The sequence below is a fragment of the Haliaeetus albicilla genome, chromosome 1 (assembly GCF_947461875.1).
Source record: "Haliaeetus albicilla chromosome 1, bHalAlb1.1, whole genome shotgun sequence".
Lineage (NCBI taxonomy): Eukaryota > Metazoa > Chordata > Aves > Accipitriformes > Accipitridae > Haliaeetus > Haliaeetus albicilla.
In genome coordinates, this window is record NC_091483.1 from 15689156 (window position 1) to 15709537 (window position 20382).

At 42.2% G+C, this 20382-nt stretch overlaps 1 protein-coding gene across 1 annotated transcript in view; it reads right to left on the reverse strand.

The window, feature by feature from the left end:
• Window positions 1-78: 78 nt before the first annotated feature.
• Window positions 79-20382, reverse strand: part of FREM3 (FRAS1 related extracellular matrix 3) — a 73429-nt gene continuing 53125 nt past the window's right edge. Inside the window, exons 10-24 of the mRNA XM_009922177.2 lie at window positions 19765-19929; window positions 18682-18864; window positions 17063-17193; window positions 15275-15433; window positions 13726-14029; window positions 11618-11749; window positions 10990-11321; window positions 9421-9613; window positions 8543-8647; window positions 8160-8287; window positions 7113-7247; window positions 4927-5053; window positions 3687-3874; window positions 3464-3610; window positions 79-2712 (exon numbers count right to left, since the gene is read on the reverse strand). Coding sequence (XP_009920479.2) covers window positions 2212-2712; window positions 3464-3610; window positions 3687-3874; window positions 4927-5053; window positions 7113-7247; window positions 8160-8287; window positions 8543-8647; window positions 9421-9613; window positions 10990-11321; window positions 11618-11749; window positions 13726-14029; window positions 15275-15433; window positions 17063-17193; window positions 18682-18864; window positions 19765-19929 — 2930 coding nt within the window. The 3' untranslated portion in view covers window positions 79-2211. The remainder of the gene's footprint in view (window positions 2713-3463; window positions 3611-3686; window positions 3875-4926; window positions 5054-7112; window positions 7248-8159; window positions 8288-8542; window positions 8648-9420; window positions 9614-10989; window positions 11322-11617; window positions 11750-13725; window positions 14030-15274; window positions 15434-17062; window positions 17194-18681; window positions 18865-19764; window positions 19930-20382) is intronic.

The following is a 20382-nucleotide window of genomic DNA, read 5'->3' on the forward strand; positions in this document are numbered from 1 at the left end:
ACTTTTTCCATTATGATCAATAGAACTATTTAGTTGTGTTTTCTTGTTACAAGCCACTACCAGTCAAACCCCATTTCTGGAAATTCTGTGGCTCTGACCTTACCTTTATTGAACTTACTTTTACTGCACCAATATACTCTGTTCTCTGACAGTAATAGAAAGGCCAGGTATTACCTCAAGAACTAATGATCAACATACATACAGACTGGAACAAAATAGGAGCATTTTTCTGCTTAAAATCTGTGCCAGAAGAAAGGTAAGTCAGTCATGCTGAGGTTTGTACTTAATTAGAATGGCCTAAGAATGGTAGAATTGTTTTTATTGGCAAACAACAAGAAGTCAGAACAGAAAACATAACAGTATGTAGAACCATCCCCTTCTCTCAAACAAGCTGTGGTAAAGGCAGAGACAGCCTTGACTGCTGTGAAAAGAACTGGTGCTGACTCCAGGTGTGCGAGATGGTAGTTGTCTGGCAATCCACACTGTTCACTGAGCTAGTCTAACTGTACCATGCACAAGTGTTTCCTACACTGTCCTTTCTTTTTTATGTATCTGGCATATAATGACTGAGATGAACTCATGTGTTTCCCGATGCCATCATCTAACGGAGCATAATTTTGGAATTTACTACAGAACAAATGCTCAGTTTACTCATTGAGTAATCTTTGCTCAGTTTGGGCCCTTTTACGAATGCATATCAAAAGCCATCAGTGTTGCGTAAGCAGGGAGAAATGAAATGCATCCCTAAAAAAATCGGCTTTTTGGAGCTTAAGCAAAACGAGACTTAAGAAAAAGCTCAGAATTCACACATGTAGATTTCACATACAGCAGTACAGTTCTTACTAGTAAGTTAAATGAGTTTCTATTTGCAGGTGACTGATTTGCAGACACCCATTGAAAACAGGTTGAGTAACCATCCTTGGCTCTTCAACAAGTCAGAAGAATGTGGTACATACAGTAGAGTTAAGAGCCAATCTACAACACTTTACAATTGGAATTGTCACGGCAGCCCTAGAAGGCATCAGTCTAATTGCTTACGTGTAGTGTACCCTAAACAAAAATGCTGCAGTGCTGAAGCCTTCCTTTAAAAGCATCCCTTTGCAAAGCATCCCTTTTCACAAAAAAAAAAGCCAAACACCATCAAAAACCTTCAGAGGAAGCAGAACAGAAGGATTAAACAGCTGCACAGCACTTCATTTGTGCTAACAAATCTCAAGTGCCAGTATACAGAGAGCAAAAGGAACTAAATCTTAATCTCCCAAATGGCATCCTACTAGTCACAATCCTTTTTCTTTCAAGTAGAAGTAAAAAACGAAGCAAAGTATTTGCTTTAGATGATACAAGTGTGTTCCCCCACTGCCATCTGGCAAAATAAGCTACCTTTTAGAAGTATTTGCCTGTATTTTGATGCTATAATGTCGTATCAAGCAAAGGAAGATAGGCAATTATTGTACAATATGGGAAAGCAGTCATTAGTATTGGTCTGAAGTATTAGAACCTGTTTAAGCATGTTTGAAAGCACTTAATGCCAGCACCTAAGCATTAACATACTATTTTTCTAGCGTGGCTTTACAATACAGTTCCAGTTCTCATTGATCACGTGTAATGCTCTCCTTACAGATAATTGCAATTACAGCCTTACCTTACCTGTGTGAGTCTCCCACCGCTGTCCGTATGTCCGAGGTCCTCATTAAAGTTCGAGGCAAAACCGCTGATATCACTCATTTAAAAGAATACTATTATCTACTACTTAGCTTCTATTCTAATACTACTACCTTCTTCCTTCCCCAGCAATAACTATTTAAAAAAACACAAAACCCTAAAAAACAAAAGCCGTTACATGAAAGCTAGATACTGTACATGTAACCAAAACCAGCGTCCTTCTAAGCACCAAGCTTTCGTGGTGGATATAAGGCACATTTACAGCTGCATATATTCAAGACATTAAAGAAAAACTAGGTTTAAAAAAAAAAAGAAAAAAGCATCAACTCCCATTCATGGAGCACTAGTTTGAATTCTATAAATACATGACTCACACATGAACCTAGTATACCAACCCTGTCTAGAAATAGCTGCCCATCACAAATAATTGAACCAGCATTAGAACCGGAACAGCCAATTGTCTGTGCAAAGAAGTAGGCCAAGAGCTAGATTTGAGAGTCTGCTTTTTGGTGAAGTTACATGTTAGAAGACAAGCACACAAGAAATTGGCTAGACTTCTGAACTGTCACTGCTGCTGGAGTGGCTGATGGGCACTTTGCTTTTCCCAGCAGAGGGCTGTTTCCTCTGCTTCAACAAAAAAAGAGTTACAACCACAGTGCAGATCAAAACCAGCAGTCCTGTCAAGCCTCCAGTAACAGGTACAATACTGTTTCCAGAGTCCCCGCTTGTGATTTCCAGAACTGGCCTGTGGTGCGGCACGCCAGCTGGGACCATGTCTTTCTGGGTGATGACAGCTTTGTCAGAACGGTCAAGTGCAATATGCTGAATATTCGTGCCCCTGTTTTTATCTGCTCCAATGTCTTGCACGAAGGCCAGGGCATCTGGGTTGGCTCTTCTGCTGCGTTTAAAGGCTGTGGTGCTAACTCTTCCTTTAGCAGAGGATAGCACATGGTGGTAGTCAAGACTTCTTTTGCCATTGTGCCTGCGTGCATTTTCCTTTGATCGGACCGTGTAAATAGTGTGAATGTACCATTCTCGGCCAGCTGCCACCTTAAAGAAAACAAACACACACATAAAATCCCAACAAACCAGAACATCGCCCCATGCACATTTACTATAAACTGGAACACACCGAGCATCAGATTCATCCAGACCGATGTCCCAAGTTTGCTGCCAAATATGTCTAAAGTCAACGGCAGAAAAAGGCACTTGGAGATAGGATTAATCTTTTCTTAATGCAGACTGCTGAAGTAGGTCAGATAAACTATGTTCTATTTCTTTCTAGTGTTAATGCAAAAAGGCTACTGCGTTTACCTAACAAAACACTAGTCTTAATTTAGGCAAGAACCACCCCACTTCAGGAGACCAAAAAAAGCCTTCAGGAATTTGAATTAGTCTGACTTAAAGCAGGATGCATAGTTGTCTTTTTTAATTTCATACCATATACAAACCAACTACCTTTTTTTTTTTCCCCCAGCTGCAAGAAAATAAAGTCTAATTTCTTAGTTTTTTGCTTAGGTAAAAAGGTCCCCATGGTAAGCTAAATCAGTGACTTCTCCCTCCAGTCACAGGTGTACATGTCTGCAGTAATAGCAAGGCTGCAGAAGGGTTATAAGCTCAGTGTTACAAAGCAATGCTGTCATTGTTTCTACACTGTTAGGGAAAGGGAACAAAGTAAATGTGCTGCTGAAGTCTGCCGCTGACTAACATAGTGCCCATGATTACCTGTATGCTCTGTTCTCCACCTCGGTTGTCTTTTCACATGAAAGAATTTCTGTGATATACTTATCGGACAACTTACCTGGAAGAGCGGAGCAGATGACAGGCTGAAACCATCAGAACCAGGCTGTTTTACTAGAGGAAAAGCATCTGCATGATCAGCTGCCAATGTAGCATGAAACTCCAGGTTTCCAAAGACTCTTGCTTGCGTCTCGGGTTGAGCTTTATCCTAAAGGAAGTAAGTTTAGTACTTGCAGATTCACATGGAAGTCAGGGATCTAAAAACGCATGCTACCATAACGTACCAGGATCTTGAACCTGTACAAGAGGGAGGGTGAGTCAGCCAGGCATCCGTATTCCTGATTGTCTGGGTTGTACTTGGGCACGTACCCATCGGCACCAGTGCAAAGGAACACCTTCTCGATGTTGCAGCTGAAGGAGTCGCCAAGATTCTGAACTGGATCCACCATCACCCGGCCATAGATTTCAGATCCTAGTAAAGCAGATTAATACATTTTATGTTATACCAGTCAATTTAAAATTACTAAATCAAGTTATTACCAAACCATTGTTGTTAAAAATTCTCAGGACAGGAATTGTCTAGCATTAACTGTATTTCCCTTTGCACATGAAGACAGGATGTTCCACGGCTGTTACTACTAATTTATCATGGGCTTTAGTCTTATTTTCTGTTACAATTTGTACTGCCGTGTGGTTCTTGCAGTGCAGTTCTTTTTTAAGCAAGCTTTTCCCTTCTCTTCACTAGAGGGCAACCCATATTTGCGTATAAGAAACTATCCAACCTGACAGCATTATATCAAGCAAAATAAAGTTCTTAACAGGACATTTGGGTTTCAGACTGATAACTCAAGTAACGGGCCAGTTAAAACCAAAATTATTTTTGGTCCAATACTGCCATTACCAGGAGCTTCCGTGGAACCTGATAACAGCTCCAGTCAGTGAGTACAGTGTGTGAGAGCATCTGCCCTGGGCCAGAAGGGGGGGGGGGGGGGGGGGATAAAAAAAAAATCAAGAACAAGTCTGAGCAGCTGAAGTTATTATGCATCCAGTCTGCACTTGAAAACAGCTGCACAAGCAAGTCAAGGAGCCTCAGGTGTAGAAGTATTTAATTCCTGCATTTCTGACTAGAATAACCTAATTACTGCAATTACTTAGCCCCCTCAAAATGGGGCAAAAAGTTCTAGTCCGTGCAGCTTCAAAGCAAAACAACCAGAGTGAGGGGAATATGTGATTACACAGTAACTGAGGCAGAGTTTTCAGAACTGCAGTTTCAGATATATGCACCTAAATTCTGCGCCTACCTTTGGAATGCTTTTCCTCTCAGAGCCCATAAACAGAACTAAAGCCTGTTACAACACTAAATTACATCATATTTTAGTGCTTCTGTATTTTACTTTTCTGCAGTGGAAATACATAGACCATGTATGGGTTATAAAACTAGTAAAATACATATTCAGCTCTTGTTAAAAGCGGTTCTGTTTCATCTTTCATAATATGCTGAATGTACAATTGACTTTTTTTTACCTTTGGTAAAGGCTACATCAGCTCCTTCTCCAAATCCCATTGATCCATCAGATATCCAAAGCTCCTTTTTGGACAGCAGAAACATTTGAGTATTTAGACTGAACTCTGCTGCCACAGGGTCACTGACCTGTGGGGGAAAAGTGAAATTAAATGATCAGAAAAACACCTTGGATGTAGCTTTACAATGGTCATTGTACACCATTGCCATAGTAGCAATGTGCTGATAAAACCCTTCAGCAGTGCACAGCATTTATAAGAATTCCTCCTACATACGTACACAAACCTCCTGTTGTGCTTCTCATCACAACCCATCAAAATACACAATTGTAGTGCTTTATTTCAACGTTGCCAAGTAAAACGGCAAAAGATATCTGTTGCCTCAGATACAGGACAGCAATGTGACACTTGCAAAAGTTACTGGGAGAACAGGGCTGTGGGTAAGAGGCCAATAAAACTAGATCAGGACCAGAACCTAGCTCAACACCAACTCATCTCCCCTACTCTAAACAACAATCCGCATTCCCAAACCAAGGAGCACAGGATGGGAAACCTCATCTGCCCCTACTGAGCCCCGGCTGCACTGGGCATGTTCCACTCGTGACCTAGAAGCCGCCTGCAATTTGTCCAGAAAAGTAACCTGGCCCGATAGCCCCTGCCTGGAGACAACGCAGGAGCTGCCCTGCAAGTAGGTTAATTCCTCTGGTGCAAGGGTAGGTTGCTCCCAGCCCACCACGTTTCTGCCTTCCCCACCACAAACACCTCGCGGCTGCAGGAGCCCAACTGAGCCCGGCACATTTGGGTGGAGGAAGCCGGCGCTGGGCCACGGGTCCGTGCCTGCCCTGTGGCTCCGGCACTCTGGAGCGCTGCGAGACCCACCACGTGCGTCACGGCAGGGAGGTGCAGAGGGGAGCAGAAGGCAAATGGCCCTCCCACACAGAAACAAGGTAAAGAACCAAAGTGTCTCATGGCACTGTTTGATCTTGTTGACCACAATGAACCCAGCATCTAGGGGTAACAGTCATAAGGTGGTGATTATATACACAAAAGTGCAAAATTAACTTAATATGCAAATGCCACCGCAACTCTGGTTATTTCCTTCCTCATCAAACCATTTTCCTGTGTAGCATTCGTGTCCTGCGTTACAAGGTGTCAGCAGGAAGACTACTGCTGAAGTAGTATCCTTCAATTAAATTCAACACCAATTGTTTGAGCAAACAAGACGGAGACATTCAGTTAATTTGCATGTAATACAGCTGTCTCCAGACTTACCACGCATGCCACACAACTGGATAACGAAGCAGAAGGCTAAAGAGCAGTTCTAATGGTCAAAAGGGCTGAATGGCTCTGACTGACACTGACAGGGCCTCTGAGGTATCCAGTACTTTTGCCGGAGGTGGGCAGGAAATCAGGTCAATTTTTAGGTATTGACTGAAGGATGTAATGTTATACTAAGAGGTTTTTAAAAGTTTGGTATGTTCACTGGAAGTTTAGTCTCAGATTCAGAGCCCTTGCTCTCCAAATGCTATTCAAGTCATTCCTCAAGCTAACTGCAACAGAAAACCTGGTCTTTCTAACAGTCTACAATAGTAAGTTACTGCTACTTGAGACACTGCTTTTTTTTTTTTTTTTTCCCTTTAATATATACAGGAAAATTGTCAGAAAGCCATACTAACTCGGAAAGAAGTGTTTCCCACTGCTTGAGAAAAAGACCCTCTTGATACAAGATCCCCAATGTAAATTCTATTACATTGAATCTCAGTTTTAAAAATCAACCTCAGGACCACAAGTTATTCTTGAAAACAATCCTGCTTAGAACTGAAATGTTTTTCCCCTTCAGCCCCTGCCTCCTGAAAAAAAACAGCAAAGTACTTGGGAATAGTCTGGACGATGAGGTAAATAAATGGAAAAATAAGATTTTAATTACTGGAAAAAAATTAATTGAGTCTGATTTTATCTCACCTGGGAAGATGAGTCCTAGAGCAATCTACAAGCACTGTAAAACTCCTCCCGAAGCCATCTGAAATACTCCATGATTTTCTCTTGACAACTGGTACTAGATGGGCTATGCCAAAACATCTCTTTCAGTGGTTACAGAACAGCTGCCTTTGAGCCTAAATTTGCTTTTGGCTGGTTTTGCCCATGAGGCTTCACAGAAAAATGTGTAAGTCCTAAGTAAGATGGTGTACCTGTTGGAACCTGATGTCCATATCAAACACAATTGGGTCCCGTGGGTTGCAGATGACAGGAAGGGCATATTGCTGACCGGGCGCAGCAGTGCAAGGGATGAATTTCACAGTGTAAGTACCTGAGTAATCTCGCACCTGCAAAAAGATTAGAGAAATGGGCGTTTCTCCAGCCTCTGAACAATCACTTTTTCAGCTCACATTGCCCCTGAGGTGAAGCTGAATTCCCAGCAGCATCCTAAACACTTTCACAAACTTGGACATTGCCACTTACGATCAGGGTGCTTTACCTCACGCACTAACACCGTCAGCGCGCTTCAGTGGCACAGGCAAAGCACTGACACGTGCTGTCTGTCCTGTACTTGTCTGTAAATGAGGACTAATACAGAATACCTACTATGAGGCCTTTGAGTGACTGGCCTTGCCACGGTGGTGGTGGGAATCAAACATGTCAGTGTCCAAATCTAACATACTAAGTCTCTCTGAAAATATGATTTTGGCTGGATTTTTAGTGAATGCAAACGGCTCCTTTCCTGCCAGCTCAGCAAGAGCTGAGTAACTGGGCTGTGTCCCTCTCACAGAAGCAAGACACTTTTAAGCAAGCCTTTTCTGCCCTATTAGAGGCACAGGCTTTGGGGCCACAGTAGCTCCCACTGACTCCTGAGCTCAGCAGGAGCTAAGCAGCTTTGCCACATGTTGGGAAAAATCCAGATTCTTGTAACAGCAGCAGCAACTCCTGGATCACCGTTTCCTGGCAATGCCAAGGGAAATAACATTAAGGCAAATTCTTCAAGAGAGGCCACAGCTCCAGCACTGGCCTGCTCAGTGAATGGCACCAGCTAGTGCTAGCAGGAGCACAGATTCAGGCCTCTGGACTCAAACTCCGGGGACACCAGGACTTCTGACTGGTCATTTTGTAATGAAAATACGTGACTGCATCCAAATGAGTTGATGCTTACTGATCTTATAGTGCTGACAACTGCATGGGAAGTATGTTAGAAACTGACATTCCCTTTGCTGCCCTAAATTCAAGTGTGAATGCAAACTCACAGCAAAGTCGGAGATAAAACTCCACTGCTGCACAGGCTGGTGGAAGGTTGGCTCACTTCGTAACAGACTGAGTGTAAACGTGAGGCCAGGGTGGTCAGCAGACATCACCATTGACGCCAGAGATGTTCCTGAAAGAATAAAAGGCAAATTATAATTTGCCATAATTAATACTGATGCCTGGAAAGGTTTAAAATCAGCACACAAAAGCAAAGAAGCAAGAGAATGGAAAGAAATCAACTGACACCCCAGAAAAGGAAGTGCCTTGGTTACTTATTCCCCTCCTACGCTGAGACGGAACCTTTACTGTGATACCTTTCTCCTCTGCCAGGCAGACAGCACTACAGAGACTCTGGCTAGCAGAGGCGGACAGGCTGGGTACACACCTGGGTGGGACACCACCAGCTGGCCCCAGAAACGAATCTCTGTTCGGAAGTTCACCACTAGTCGCCCTTCGTCATTGATCCGCATATTCGTGGGATAGAGGGAGCCTAGGGAGGAAAAAGCCAATGATTTTACCACCAGCATTTCCTGAGCGCATTTTTGAAGGGAGGCTCTTCATATTTTTTCTGCGTCTGGAGATCTGAAACACTTTACCTAAACCCTGGTGCTCTTCACAGATATTAAACCCTCTCGCATTGATTGTTTTGAGACAGATCTCCAAACCCACCAACTTCAGAAGAAATGCACTCATTTACACCTGCTAATGGTTCAGTTCATTAAGGCAGGTTTGGGTTTTTTTCTCCCTTTTGCTGACATAAGACCAGACTCACCTGAAGTATATCCACATATGCTGACATAACAGAGTGCAGGCAGGAAAAAGAAGGGGTCTGGGACTTTTTGTCACACAGACACCAAGGCTGCTCACTCCAGTAAGGTCCCTTTTGCAGGCACTTCCCCGGCACAGGGCCAGGTAAGTGCCTTCGTCACCCTGTAACTGTGTACCAATTCAGCACTGGAGTCTTTCTCTCCATAAGAATGTCTGCTTTACAGCTGGTCTGTGCATTAGTTGATCTCATTTTTTACAGATTAAAAGCATCATGCAATTGAGGGAAGATTCAAAACATCTAGTTTAGTAACATATGGCATTAAAAACCAAACAACTGTCCTTTGGGTGTGTGTTTTAACTGAGGGAATCAGCATGCTGTTACTGCTTTTGAGATTCTGAAGGCTAAAAAGCATCGAGTTATTGACCACACATCTCCCATCACAAGAATGTTGAATAGGATGGAGTTTAGAAATGGCGGCATCCGAAACGGCTCACCTTGGAGCTCTGATTCAGGAGGGCTGCCTATCCCATCTTTCCACAGGATAGCCGTGTCATACACAAAGGTAAGCCTCAGTTCAGACCGCAAATCAAAATGTTGCCAGCCACCAGTGGCAGCAGGGGAGTGGAAGACATAGGAGACATAGAGAGGCACCCGCAGAGTTACGTACGACTGCACCAGATTTAAGACCTGAAAAACATTGAGGTACCAGGTTACTGCATGCAACCTGAAAAAAATTACTTTCACTGCCAACCTTGCATTCTCAGGAACTGCACTCTTTAAACCTAAGCAAAAAAAATTGCACAGAAAAATTTTTCATCTGTTACTGACATCACTATTATTTCAGGTGCTGCAAACCACCTCACTTGATAGTGTCCCTACGTCTTTGCCAAATTAATGCAATGGGGTTCATACCTCTCCAAAACAAGGACTATCTAAGATTTTGTTTTACTTTGGAATTTAAAAAAAAAAAAAAAAGAAAAAAGGGCAAAAAAAAGCCTTCAAAACAAACTCCATAGAAATTGAAGGTGGCCTAAATTAAAATTCCAGATCAGCACAACCAGATTCCTTAGGCATTCAGAAATCAAACACAAATTTAGAAATTAGTCCTATAAATAACACCTACCTTTACAATGGATTGAACTCTATAGATTATGGCACCCTGAAACAGTGCAATTTAAAACTATGGCCTGAGTTATGGAGGTGTCTCTACCAAGCAACCAACAAGCAACCAGAATGGGCAGCCAAGCAGACAATAGTACATAAATCTTCTTTGGCCACTGAGCATCAGTTGAGCACCTATGGAATGGGAAAGCATCAAGCTGCTGAGCCAAGGCTGATTCAAGGTGGAGTCAGCACAGAGGCTCTACAGCCCCCTAGAATCTCCTCTAATTTTAGTGCAATTGCTGTAGGGCGCTTGTGCATTGGGTTATTTTCCAAGTAAATGCAAAATCACTTTTTGGGTAAACTTTTTTTGTTTGTTTCTTATCAACCAAGCTTCTATTTATAAAATCTCACCTACCTAACAGCTCTGCCTAAAGCCTGAATGATCTAAGCCTAAATTAGAGTGTCTAATTAAACATGTTTTGGGTTGTTTGTTTTTTTTTTTTTTTATAAAAAAGCATTTTTTTCTATAACCTTAGAACACACTTCCAGGGTTAATAACATACTTTACACATACAGCTTACTTCTGTAAGGCAATAAAATTGTAGCCTCTCCTTTGAACATGCTGCTACACAGGCTTTGGGCAATAGCACAAGGATGTACACAGTTTGGATAAGCTCTTTGAGTCAAAAAAGCAGTTTCTAAAATCCAGACTAGGGGCAACAGCAATGCAGTAAGCTGTGCTCAGTTACCAGGAAGATGAATCGTGGCTGTACACAGAAATACAGTGCAAAGGAACAAATCTGTACTTATAAAAACACCTGTGCTAAGGGAACACATATCAAACTACCTGCATAGCAACTAAATCCTTTCTCATGCAATCCTTAGTAACACTTTCTGTTGGACTTGTGCTTCCAAAGCCTCCTCCTGTTGAGAGAGGAAGGTGCTTCAGTGCCACATACCTGCCCATCTGTGCCAATGGAGCCACTGCAGTCCATCAGCAGCTCAGACATATCGTAGTAACTGCTGAACTCCCAAAGGCAAGCCTCAAGGTTGAGGTTCTGGTAGAAACGCAAGGTTTTGGCGGACCGCAGAGCACTGCTGTACTGGTAAGGTGATGTTTCTCCAATTGCTCTGGCGTTCTTAGTTTCCTCTGTAATAAAGCCATGTTTGGTCTGGATCTCATTATAGTCCAGTAGGTTGGAGCACTTGTGGTGTCCCACACGAGTGCCGTCTGGACTAAGCGTTAGCTCAAAGTTGGATAAGGGGCGCGTGGAGATAACCGGCAGCATTCCTAAAACAGAAATGTCACATGACTCATTAACAGCCTGAATGGAAAAGAGCAAATGAAGTATTCGTTAACTGTTTGTGAACATATTTTTAAAGCTGAAGTCAGAAACATAAGAGCCAAGGATGCCCAATGTTTCATCCATACATTAACTTTGCAATTGGCAAGTTGTTCATTAAACATGGATTATTCATGGTTTTGCCACAACACAGCAAACAACTGTGGAGACCAACCTGTGGAAGCGGAAATGTCCAAGGCAGCATGTGTTAATTAAGTGGTTACTCTCACCACTTGATGCTTACCATCCATATGGGGCATTGTGACTGTTAGTCGGATCAGATTGGGATGGTCAGGATCATCTGGACCCGTGTAGCGAATTTTAGCTGAGAAAGGTTCTGCTCCTACTGTTCCTGGGATGCGAGGTTGGCAAAGACCTGAGCAAACGGGAAGGACAGGTTGTGAAATGCCTGCTGAACTGTGTCATATCTGTGTTAAGCGGCTTGGAGATGTCTGTCCATAGAGCTAGGTCAGAAAAATGCAGTAACATCGACACGCTGATTAGGGAGTTCCTGACAGCTCTTCCTATGCTGCCTGGTCTAACTCCTAGGGCCAAGAGGTCCTTTTCCAGAGAGGCAAGGGCAGAAGTATGGAAACCCTTCTATGCCCAGCAGCAGCTGAAGAACCTGACCTCTTCCTTCCATGGATTTGTTCTTCCTCCCTAGAAATGGGGAGATGGCCACTTTACATCAGCATTTACCTTGGCAGCCATCACTTACTGAGGTGAAGGGCAGGGTGGTTCACAACCACACCTGAGCTCTTGCCACAAAAAAACAGGCTGCCTGAGGGGAGCCGACATCTTGCAGACAACAGCTAAATAAAATACATAGGGGCAGTCTGTGTAGTTCTGCGGGGTCCACCACTTACACTGGAGAGAGATTTCAGGTTCTTTCTTTTTCTGTGTCTGACTGAGGCAAAGATAATTTCTGATTAAATTACACAAAGAACTGGCACTTTAGGAGCATAGCGGTAAATCCACAGAGGACCTATGGTGCATAATGGCCACTTTAGACCTATAAATCTAACAGGAGCCCCAGGGAACCTTGGAAACCTCACAGGCTACTGCCTAACTTGCTAACAATTGAAAGTCTCAAGGGAGCTACTTTTCAGCCACTGGGCATGAACACAACTGCCTAAAATCTTGACGGATTTCAGTCCGGATTACATGCCCCAAAGCTTCCCTTCCTTCCCCCAACTTGCGACCTTAACAAAAGAATACTGCTTCTATCCACAAGCCTTGTCTTGTCTTGATGACAAGCCACTGCCACTACAACAGGACCATCACTAATATCATGGTAACACAAAACTTTTTCAGTTCTTCCCACATAGGTCAATCCTACCCAGGGGTTTTGCACTGCAGCTAGAGGAGATGGAGGTGAAGGACTCTGCATAGCAGAGATGTAGCAGGGGGACTGAACTGCACAAAACAGCTGAGGAAGCACAGCATGATCCACTTGCATAGTTGGTGAGCTGACTAAAATGACAACATTTTAGTCTAAAGAGGCAAAGAGTCACCCCCTAGCACCCAACATTATGGCCCTGTGAATCCCGAGATGCAGTAAAGTCAGGCTTCTGCTTTAATTTGGGCAGAATAGGACTTTGAAGTAACTCCCAAGTAACTGGTCTAGTCACTAACTGATTGAGCAAAAAGATGCATTTTCCTCATCTGAATTTCTGGAAAAAAGCAATAGATTAGGCGTACACATCCTAGATACAGATCACAGTTAAGAAACCTGAGGGATGTAGGCTAAACCCAGAATTAGGATATCCCCTTGCCTTCTCAGCCATAGCGTAAGTTCTCAGCAAAGTTATGCATGCAGTGCTGCAATATCTGAATTTCCACATGGATTTCATGCCCCCACCCTTTTCCAGCACCTGTATTTTAACTGTCTTTAGTCTGCAGGCCTTTAGACAATATCAAATTCAATACAACTACAAACTGCTCTCAGTGTCAGTAGCTGTGTTGTTTAAACTAAAAACACATGGAAATAGAGGTGTATTTGAAATATATATATTGAGAAAAGCAAAGGACCCAAGACTGGGGAAGTCAAATTCTGCTTTAGTCACTAGTCAAATTAGGTGTAAAAAATAATCATCACCATAAACCCACCAATCACTTACATATGACATACGATGGGAGCAAACTCATGAAATATCAGAGCTGATGAGACGATTACAAGGTGATTTTGCCTTTCACTAGCAACAGTCCCATATGCGTATGAGAAAAAATTAACTAACGTACGAGCACTAATGCCCTAAAACAAAACAATCCATAGCAGACCTCCTTCAGCTGCTAAAACTACCTCATCTTTTCCCAAGAAAGGCTACCTAATTCCCATCATTAAAAACTTACCTTCCTCTCTGTTTACTGTATAAATTGGACTTAGCAGCTCCAGACCTGCATCACCATTGGCATTCACAGCTCGAGCTGCACACTGAAGCCTGGAGCCTGCCTGGAAGTATATAGAGTCCAGGGAGATGGATTTGGTGCTGGTAAAAAAAGTGTTGGAGTCCACTTCCCTCATGGGGCTGGTGACACCATCTCTCCCACTTGGAGCACTGACAAGCCAGCGGTACAGGGTCAGAGTATCATTGATGTTTTCTGTGGCGCAGATGGATCCGGTTTTGTCGTAGTCAGAGTACTTGGGATTGCATGCCTATGGGTTGCCATTTACACAAAATAAAGGGGGTTATCTATTCTTACCTACACCCGCACCAAGCAAGCAAATTGTTAAGCATTATTCTAACAGTACCGTGCTTATTACTGTATCAGCAAAATAAGACCTTCCCGTAGGCACACTATTTTCCCCTTAATTGAGGGGATATGAACGAATGCCATGGGGCTTTTTTAATTGAATTGAAAACAAGAACAAACAATCAAAAAACTAAACCCCAGACAGTAGTGAGTTGCTGTTATGATTCATGTGTCACCTCTGACCATGCAGACCTGGAAAATGCTAGGGCTAACTCCAAAAACTGAACTCTTATCTGACAACTGCAAAGTCAGTTCTCCCAAATTCAGACACACTAGCTTGAAAAATCCCAGCATGAAACCACTCTAATAAATGAGAAACTGTTAGAAACATAAAATGAATGGCCTGAATTCATACATCCCTGGCAAAGAGCTGCGAAGTTACAAGTGCACCTTTCCCAGCAGTCTGTTGCTGCTCCCCCACAACAGAACCAAGCAGGAATGAAGATGCATGTGTGCCTTTTGCTAGTGCAAAATTCAGCTGCTTTCCCGCCCCCCTCAAAATCATCCTTGATCAACAGCTTAAAACACCTGACTTCACACAGCAGCAGCAGGCACACAAGTACGTGTCCCTCTGCCAACTCTGTCTGGGAGAGCAGCCTCCTGCAGATGGGGCAGATGGCTGATACCAGAGGCTGTTCAGTCAACTTTGGTAAAATCTGCTGCTCAGCTGCTCACGGCACAGCTCTGCTCACAAAGCCCAGGATACAGTTTCTGGAAAGCTCTGTATGGCCCAGGCACGGCCCTTGTTTGGGCAGCACTTAGCTCCTCCTCACCTTCTTGCCTGCTCGGCTTTTGGTTTAGAAATCTCTATTCTTCTGGCTCTAATTCAATGTGTCCAAGTCATCCCCTGGAACTGGTTATTAGTTTGACAGCACAGTCCAGTACCAAAGACCTATTTAGATCAGCAAGAAACACTGCAGAAACAGCTGTCACAGGTTAGGGGCATTAGCGACCCTCTCTTGGAAGCTTGCCTTCTGAGTTATGTTAGCAGAAAGACTTAAGCAAGTGCCTCTAACGCAGCAACAGCCTGTCTTGCCAACAGCTTTTAGTTATCATTTTCCAGAATTGAATACTTTTTCAATTTTCTTACATGCTCCAGAGCACAGAATGAGTAAGTTGGACAAAAGCATGTAGAAACAAGCCTTACCGTTACACAGACAACAGGATAGCCGGTTGGAGGGTGTGGATTCTCTTTGCTTTTAGCAGTATCGTCATATATCAGAAGTGAGACAACCTGGGGCACAGCTGGAAACGTCACATCTGCAATGCTGTCCATTTCTTCAATGTACACAATGGCTTTATTCATCTGAGTTGAGAGAGAGAAAAGGTTATATATACTGCTGAAAATAAGGAACGGAGGGAGGAGAAGTAGTGCTTGTGACTTAATTTCTGCCACCAACCTCACTATGGTTTTACCCAGGATTCTTTGATAAAATGGTGACTTGTATTAAGGAAGACTCACTACTCAGTGGTTTTTACAGGTTTTCCACTTAAACCCTGTTCACCAGCAACTAGCTAAAAATTAAGGAAGAATTAATTCCCCAAACGTTAGGAAAAGGGAAATAAAAATACTCCAACTTTTCTTTAAAAAATTAGCCTTGGCAAACAGTCAAACACACACCCAGTTGCTCACTAACTCCCCATCTTCAGCATGGCAGGAGGAGGAAATAGGATAAGAAAGCTCATGGGTCCAGCTAAAGACAGGGAGATTACTTACCAGTTACTCTAATGGGCAAAACACACTCAGCTTGGGGAAAATTCATTTAATTTATTGCCAATTAGAGTAGATTTGGGTAGTAAGAAACAAAGGCAAACATTAAGACACCACCTTTCCTCCTCATTTTCCCATGCTCAACTTCACTCCTGAGTCATCTACCCCCCAAAACCTTGCCACAAATATAAAATACAAAAACAAACCCCATAACTCTCCTGAACTAATTCCAGAGACCAGCTTCAGCCTACACATCAATTTGATCTCACTTGACAGCCAGTTTAGGTTTTTACCAACTTAAGTATAAAGACTGCATGTTAATTTTAGAGCCTCTGTTTTTAAAATAGTGGCCTACAAATTTATCAAGGTATGGTATACATGATGTAATGGATCCCAGGGCCATAGTTTCTCTGCATGTAGTAATTTACTGTATATAGTACTGAAGTAAGAAGTTGCTAGTGTTTGAGTCAAATTAGATCTTAAATATAGCCCCAAATGGCAGGCAGTGCTCTTCAGAACTGTAGTAGCTCTAACACTTGCTGTGCTCTCCTCCTCTTCACCAAAATAAAGAAATGGAAGACGAATCTATGCCCATCTGTCCCCATTGGTGCCCTCCTCCCTGCCCACAGACCTCCTACTGTGGGAATGGGTGAGAAGGCCTCACGGAGCCATACTTGACCCCATGAAGTGATGCAGAGCACTGATCAGAGCACCATGGCATGGCTGCAGCTGCTGCTGCTGCCACATCTCTCCACACATGTTTAGAGAGGGACCAACACAGTCTCTCCATTGTACTGGGTCTGGTAGCAGCCAGAGACACTATTAATACAAAAAACCCCTGCCAATCACAGCTTCTTGCTTTCTTTTTTATATTTTTAAGTATTTTGATACTTTTCACCATCTGTAATGGGAAAAGTCAGAACAGGCTTCTACAAGACAGTTAGTGCACTATACTTTCCTAAGATGCCAAACTCTCTGTGAAGCATATAGTGGGTCACACATAAAATTTGTAATTCAACGCTTCTAGACTTTGTTCCAAGCGTGTGGATTTACAGCTAATTTATACCAGTATTTAGACAGCTATGCACCAAACTAACCACAGGAGCATATGAATACCAGGCTCTCATGCATGCTGTGAGTACAAGGTTTTTTAGATGTTTCTATATGAATAAAAACAAAAAAATATCATTACAAATGGCAACTTTTGTTGCCAACAGTGGTTACCTGTGTCTCTGCTACCATGTTCTCATCAGCTTTCAGGTGGACAGTAAACGCTTCTCTCATTTCCTTTATGCCATCATACAGAATCTCTACTTCAACAAAATGCTCAGTTTCTCCTTCTTTGAATGCAATATCTGATTTTAAAAAAACCTACAAATTAATGCAAAATCAAGAGCCAAACAATTGTTTTCTTTGCCAATTGCATTCAAGTAATGTATTCTGTTGCAATAACATGGTTTTGCTCTAAGTAAAATGTAGTAGGAGAATGAGCTGTTAGTATCTGTTCTTCAGCACAATGACCAAGTAAAACTAACCCACTTTTGCTGGACAGAAAAAATAAATAGAAGTTGATATTGCTAACTTGTTGGAAGACTTAAAATAACATCAAAACATAATATCCTGATATGATTTTGTGCCAAGCCAACTAGCTTTCTTCCAAACAATTCCTGGACACAGTTCAGAATTAGTGTGGGCCAGGGAGGCAGTTTGCATGCAGATATCCTGCTTCGGCATCAAAGTTCAACAGAGTGGGTCTGCATGCTTCAGTGGCAAAGAAAGTTCAACAAAATGGGCCTGCATGCCAAGGAATGGTCCCAGGTACATTATTATACCAGTATGGACACTGCCTCAGGCTCCGTTTGCAGTGCATATTTATGCAGGATCCAAAACACTTGCACTTTGAGCTGAAAAATCAACATACTTGGCATTAGCTCTTTAGGAGACAAGTTCATCTACATGAAATCCCAGGACAAGAACAGTCTATTAGAAACAGGCATCTGTGGTCCTTCCTCCAGAAACCAAGTGGGGATTGTTATTTCTTGCTAAAAGTCAGGAGGAAGTGGTACACATTTTTCTGTCACCAGCCCAGTCAGTAGCATGAATACTCAAGAGAGACCTTATTTGTTCATTTTACTTTAATTGTATTCAAGGTCATACCTCCCCAGGAGACACGATAGTAAAGTTACTCCCCTAGGGAGTCTGCATAACCAGCAGGCTATAAAACTGTTCCTGTGAGGGTGACACTCCATCAAAACCATGTCACTACAAGGAAAGCAAATAGAAATGCAGTAGGTCACAGAAAGAGAATATGGGTATGTAACCTTGAGGTTTGGACTCTTTCCTGGGAGACGGGACTTGGGTGCCGGCTCCCAGGAGTGGGCTTTTCTATGAAAAGCATCCCTGTCTATCATAACAATATCCCAATCCTCTGCCAGCTCAGGGGACCTGAAGGCAAAACTCAAGAACCAAATACTGCTCAAACATGTGTCAGATACATGACAGCCTGAACTAGGCTGAACTTTCATTCTTATGAAGAAGTCCTGAGTTTGCATTTCAGGTTAGGAAATTCAAAGTAGCCCAGAGCAAACAGGATCTCACATCCAATTCAATGCTAATACAGTCCCTCACAGGTCCCACAATTAACTCAGATTAAAACAAAAATAGACAACACTCAAATCTCCTATTCCAAATACACGAAGTGAAGTAGGAACTCTTAGTCTAAAGTACAGAACTTGCCATTTGGTTATCAAAACAAGAATTCAGCTCCTGTCCAGCATTCATTTGCAGGAAGGCACTTTCCAAACTAATGTTTCTCACCCCCACACCCAACGAAGCACCCTTACCTTCTGACATTGGATTGTAGTCTTCCCCTGAGGTGGCTGAGCCATCCTTTGTGTGCACTCTGACAACAGATACTTTGGAGCTATCGCCAAGGCGTAGAACATGGATTCTTACTAGTGCAGTTTCTCCAGGTTCCTGAGGCTCCTGAACACTGTGTTTTACTTCAGAGAATTTAATCACTGGTTCTAGGCGAGAAAAAAAAAACAAAACACAACAAAAACCTGAACATAAAAAAAAATAATAATTTACTCATGTCAACTAGACCAAGTGCAAATACCTTATCTGAGAGTGGATGGTCCAAAGGAAATGAGAAGGTCATAACAAACCTGAAAATTAAAAGTCATTGTCTGGCGATTAATTTATTTGGTTTATTGATTGCTGTGTGAAATATTTTGGAAACTGGAATTCAGATTTGTAGCTATGATTAAAAGGAGAACAACTGGTCCCCTAGTGTTTGCTTTAGTGGAGTCTAGAGTGGAATATTTAGAGATGAAGTATGTTTAGCTTTTGAAGAAAGCAGTTACTTTTATAATTTAATTATTCTAATTGATTTGACAAAGGTATGGGATAAATCTGATTTTCTTAAATTACTCTCTATGACTTGTAAGGAGTCCATTTTACAGCATTATCAATTATACTATGGGTTTTTTGTTTGGTTGGGGGTTTGTTTTGGTTTTTTTACACATCATTTGACATTTTCAGATGCATAATCTGTACAATCTGTACATAAAAGTCCCTATTATATTCCTGAAAGTTCTGTGAATTTGACCCAAGGTATCCATGATTCTTTCAACTTAGTCAATTTTATGACACTCTTATCAAAGCAACACATATAGAGCAATAAATGGAATGGAAATAAACACGAGACTTTATCTTCCCATTATCTCACAAAAGGCAGAGCCAGTGATGCATTCAGAATAGATTAAAAAGGTGCAAATTCAAAACATAAAAATAAAGGACTTGACAGATTTTTTAAAAACTTGGTACTGGGTACTTTGAAAACCATTGAAGAAACACTGAATGGAATTAGTCCCACTTTGTCATTTGCAGCTACATATATAATCAACAATTAACACAAAACTCACTGTCTTCTTCATCCTTAATCTTGATCACAGTCTCTTTCTGATCTCCAATGGAAGCACCAAAAGTAGAATTACTTTTTGGTGATCCAAGCACCAATCTGAATTCCTCCTCCTCTTCATAAATTACATCATTCTCCAGAGTTACAACACAGGGCTTCTCAGTTTCTCCTGAAGGAAGGTATGAACAAGACATTATCTTCACAGGAGCACAAAAGACCAGGATAAAACCAAAACCAAACCCCCATACATTTTCAGGCTTGCCATAGAACAGACAGTCTCAAGAACATGGAAGCAGAGACAAGCACTGACTGGTACACTTAATTTTTTTGTTGTGAGTCAATCTCTGCTAAGGAAAAATCCCATGACTCTCCCACAATGGGAACTAAGCAGCAACCCGTGGACCATTCAGCAGGGTGTTGTATGGCAAAGAATCTGCTGCTCTCATTCTCCTCTGCTGAAGGCACTGTATCAGTATTATTCCTGTTTATTCTCATGAACAAGTGCTATGTTCAAAAGCGTAGCAGAGGATGTTCAATATTACTGAATTCTTTATTGGCCAACTTTGGCCATAAAAACCTTTGAAAGTGCTGCTGTCATAGTCACAAAACTATTTGTTAAATA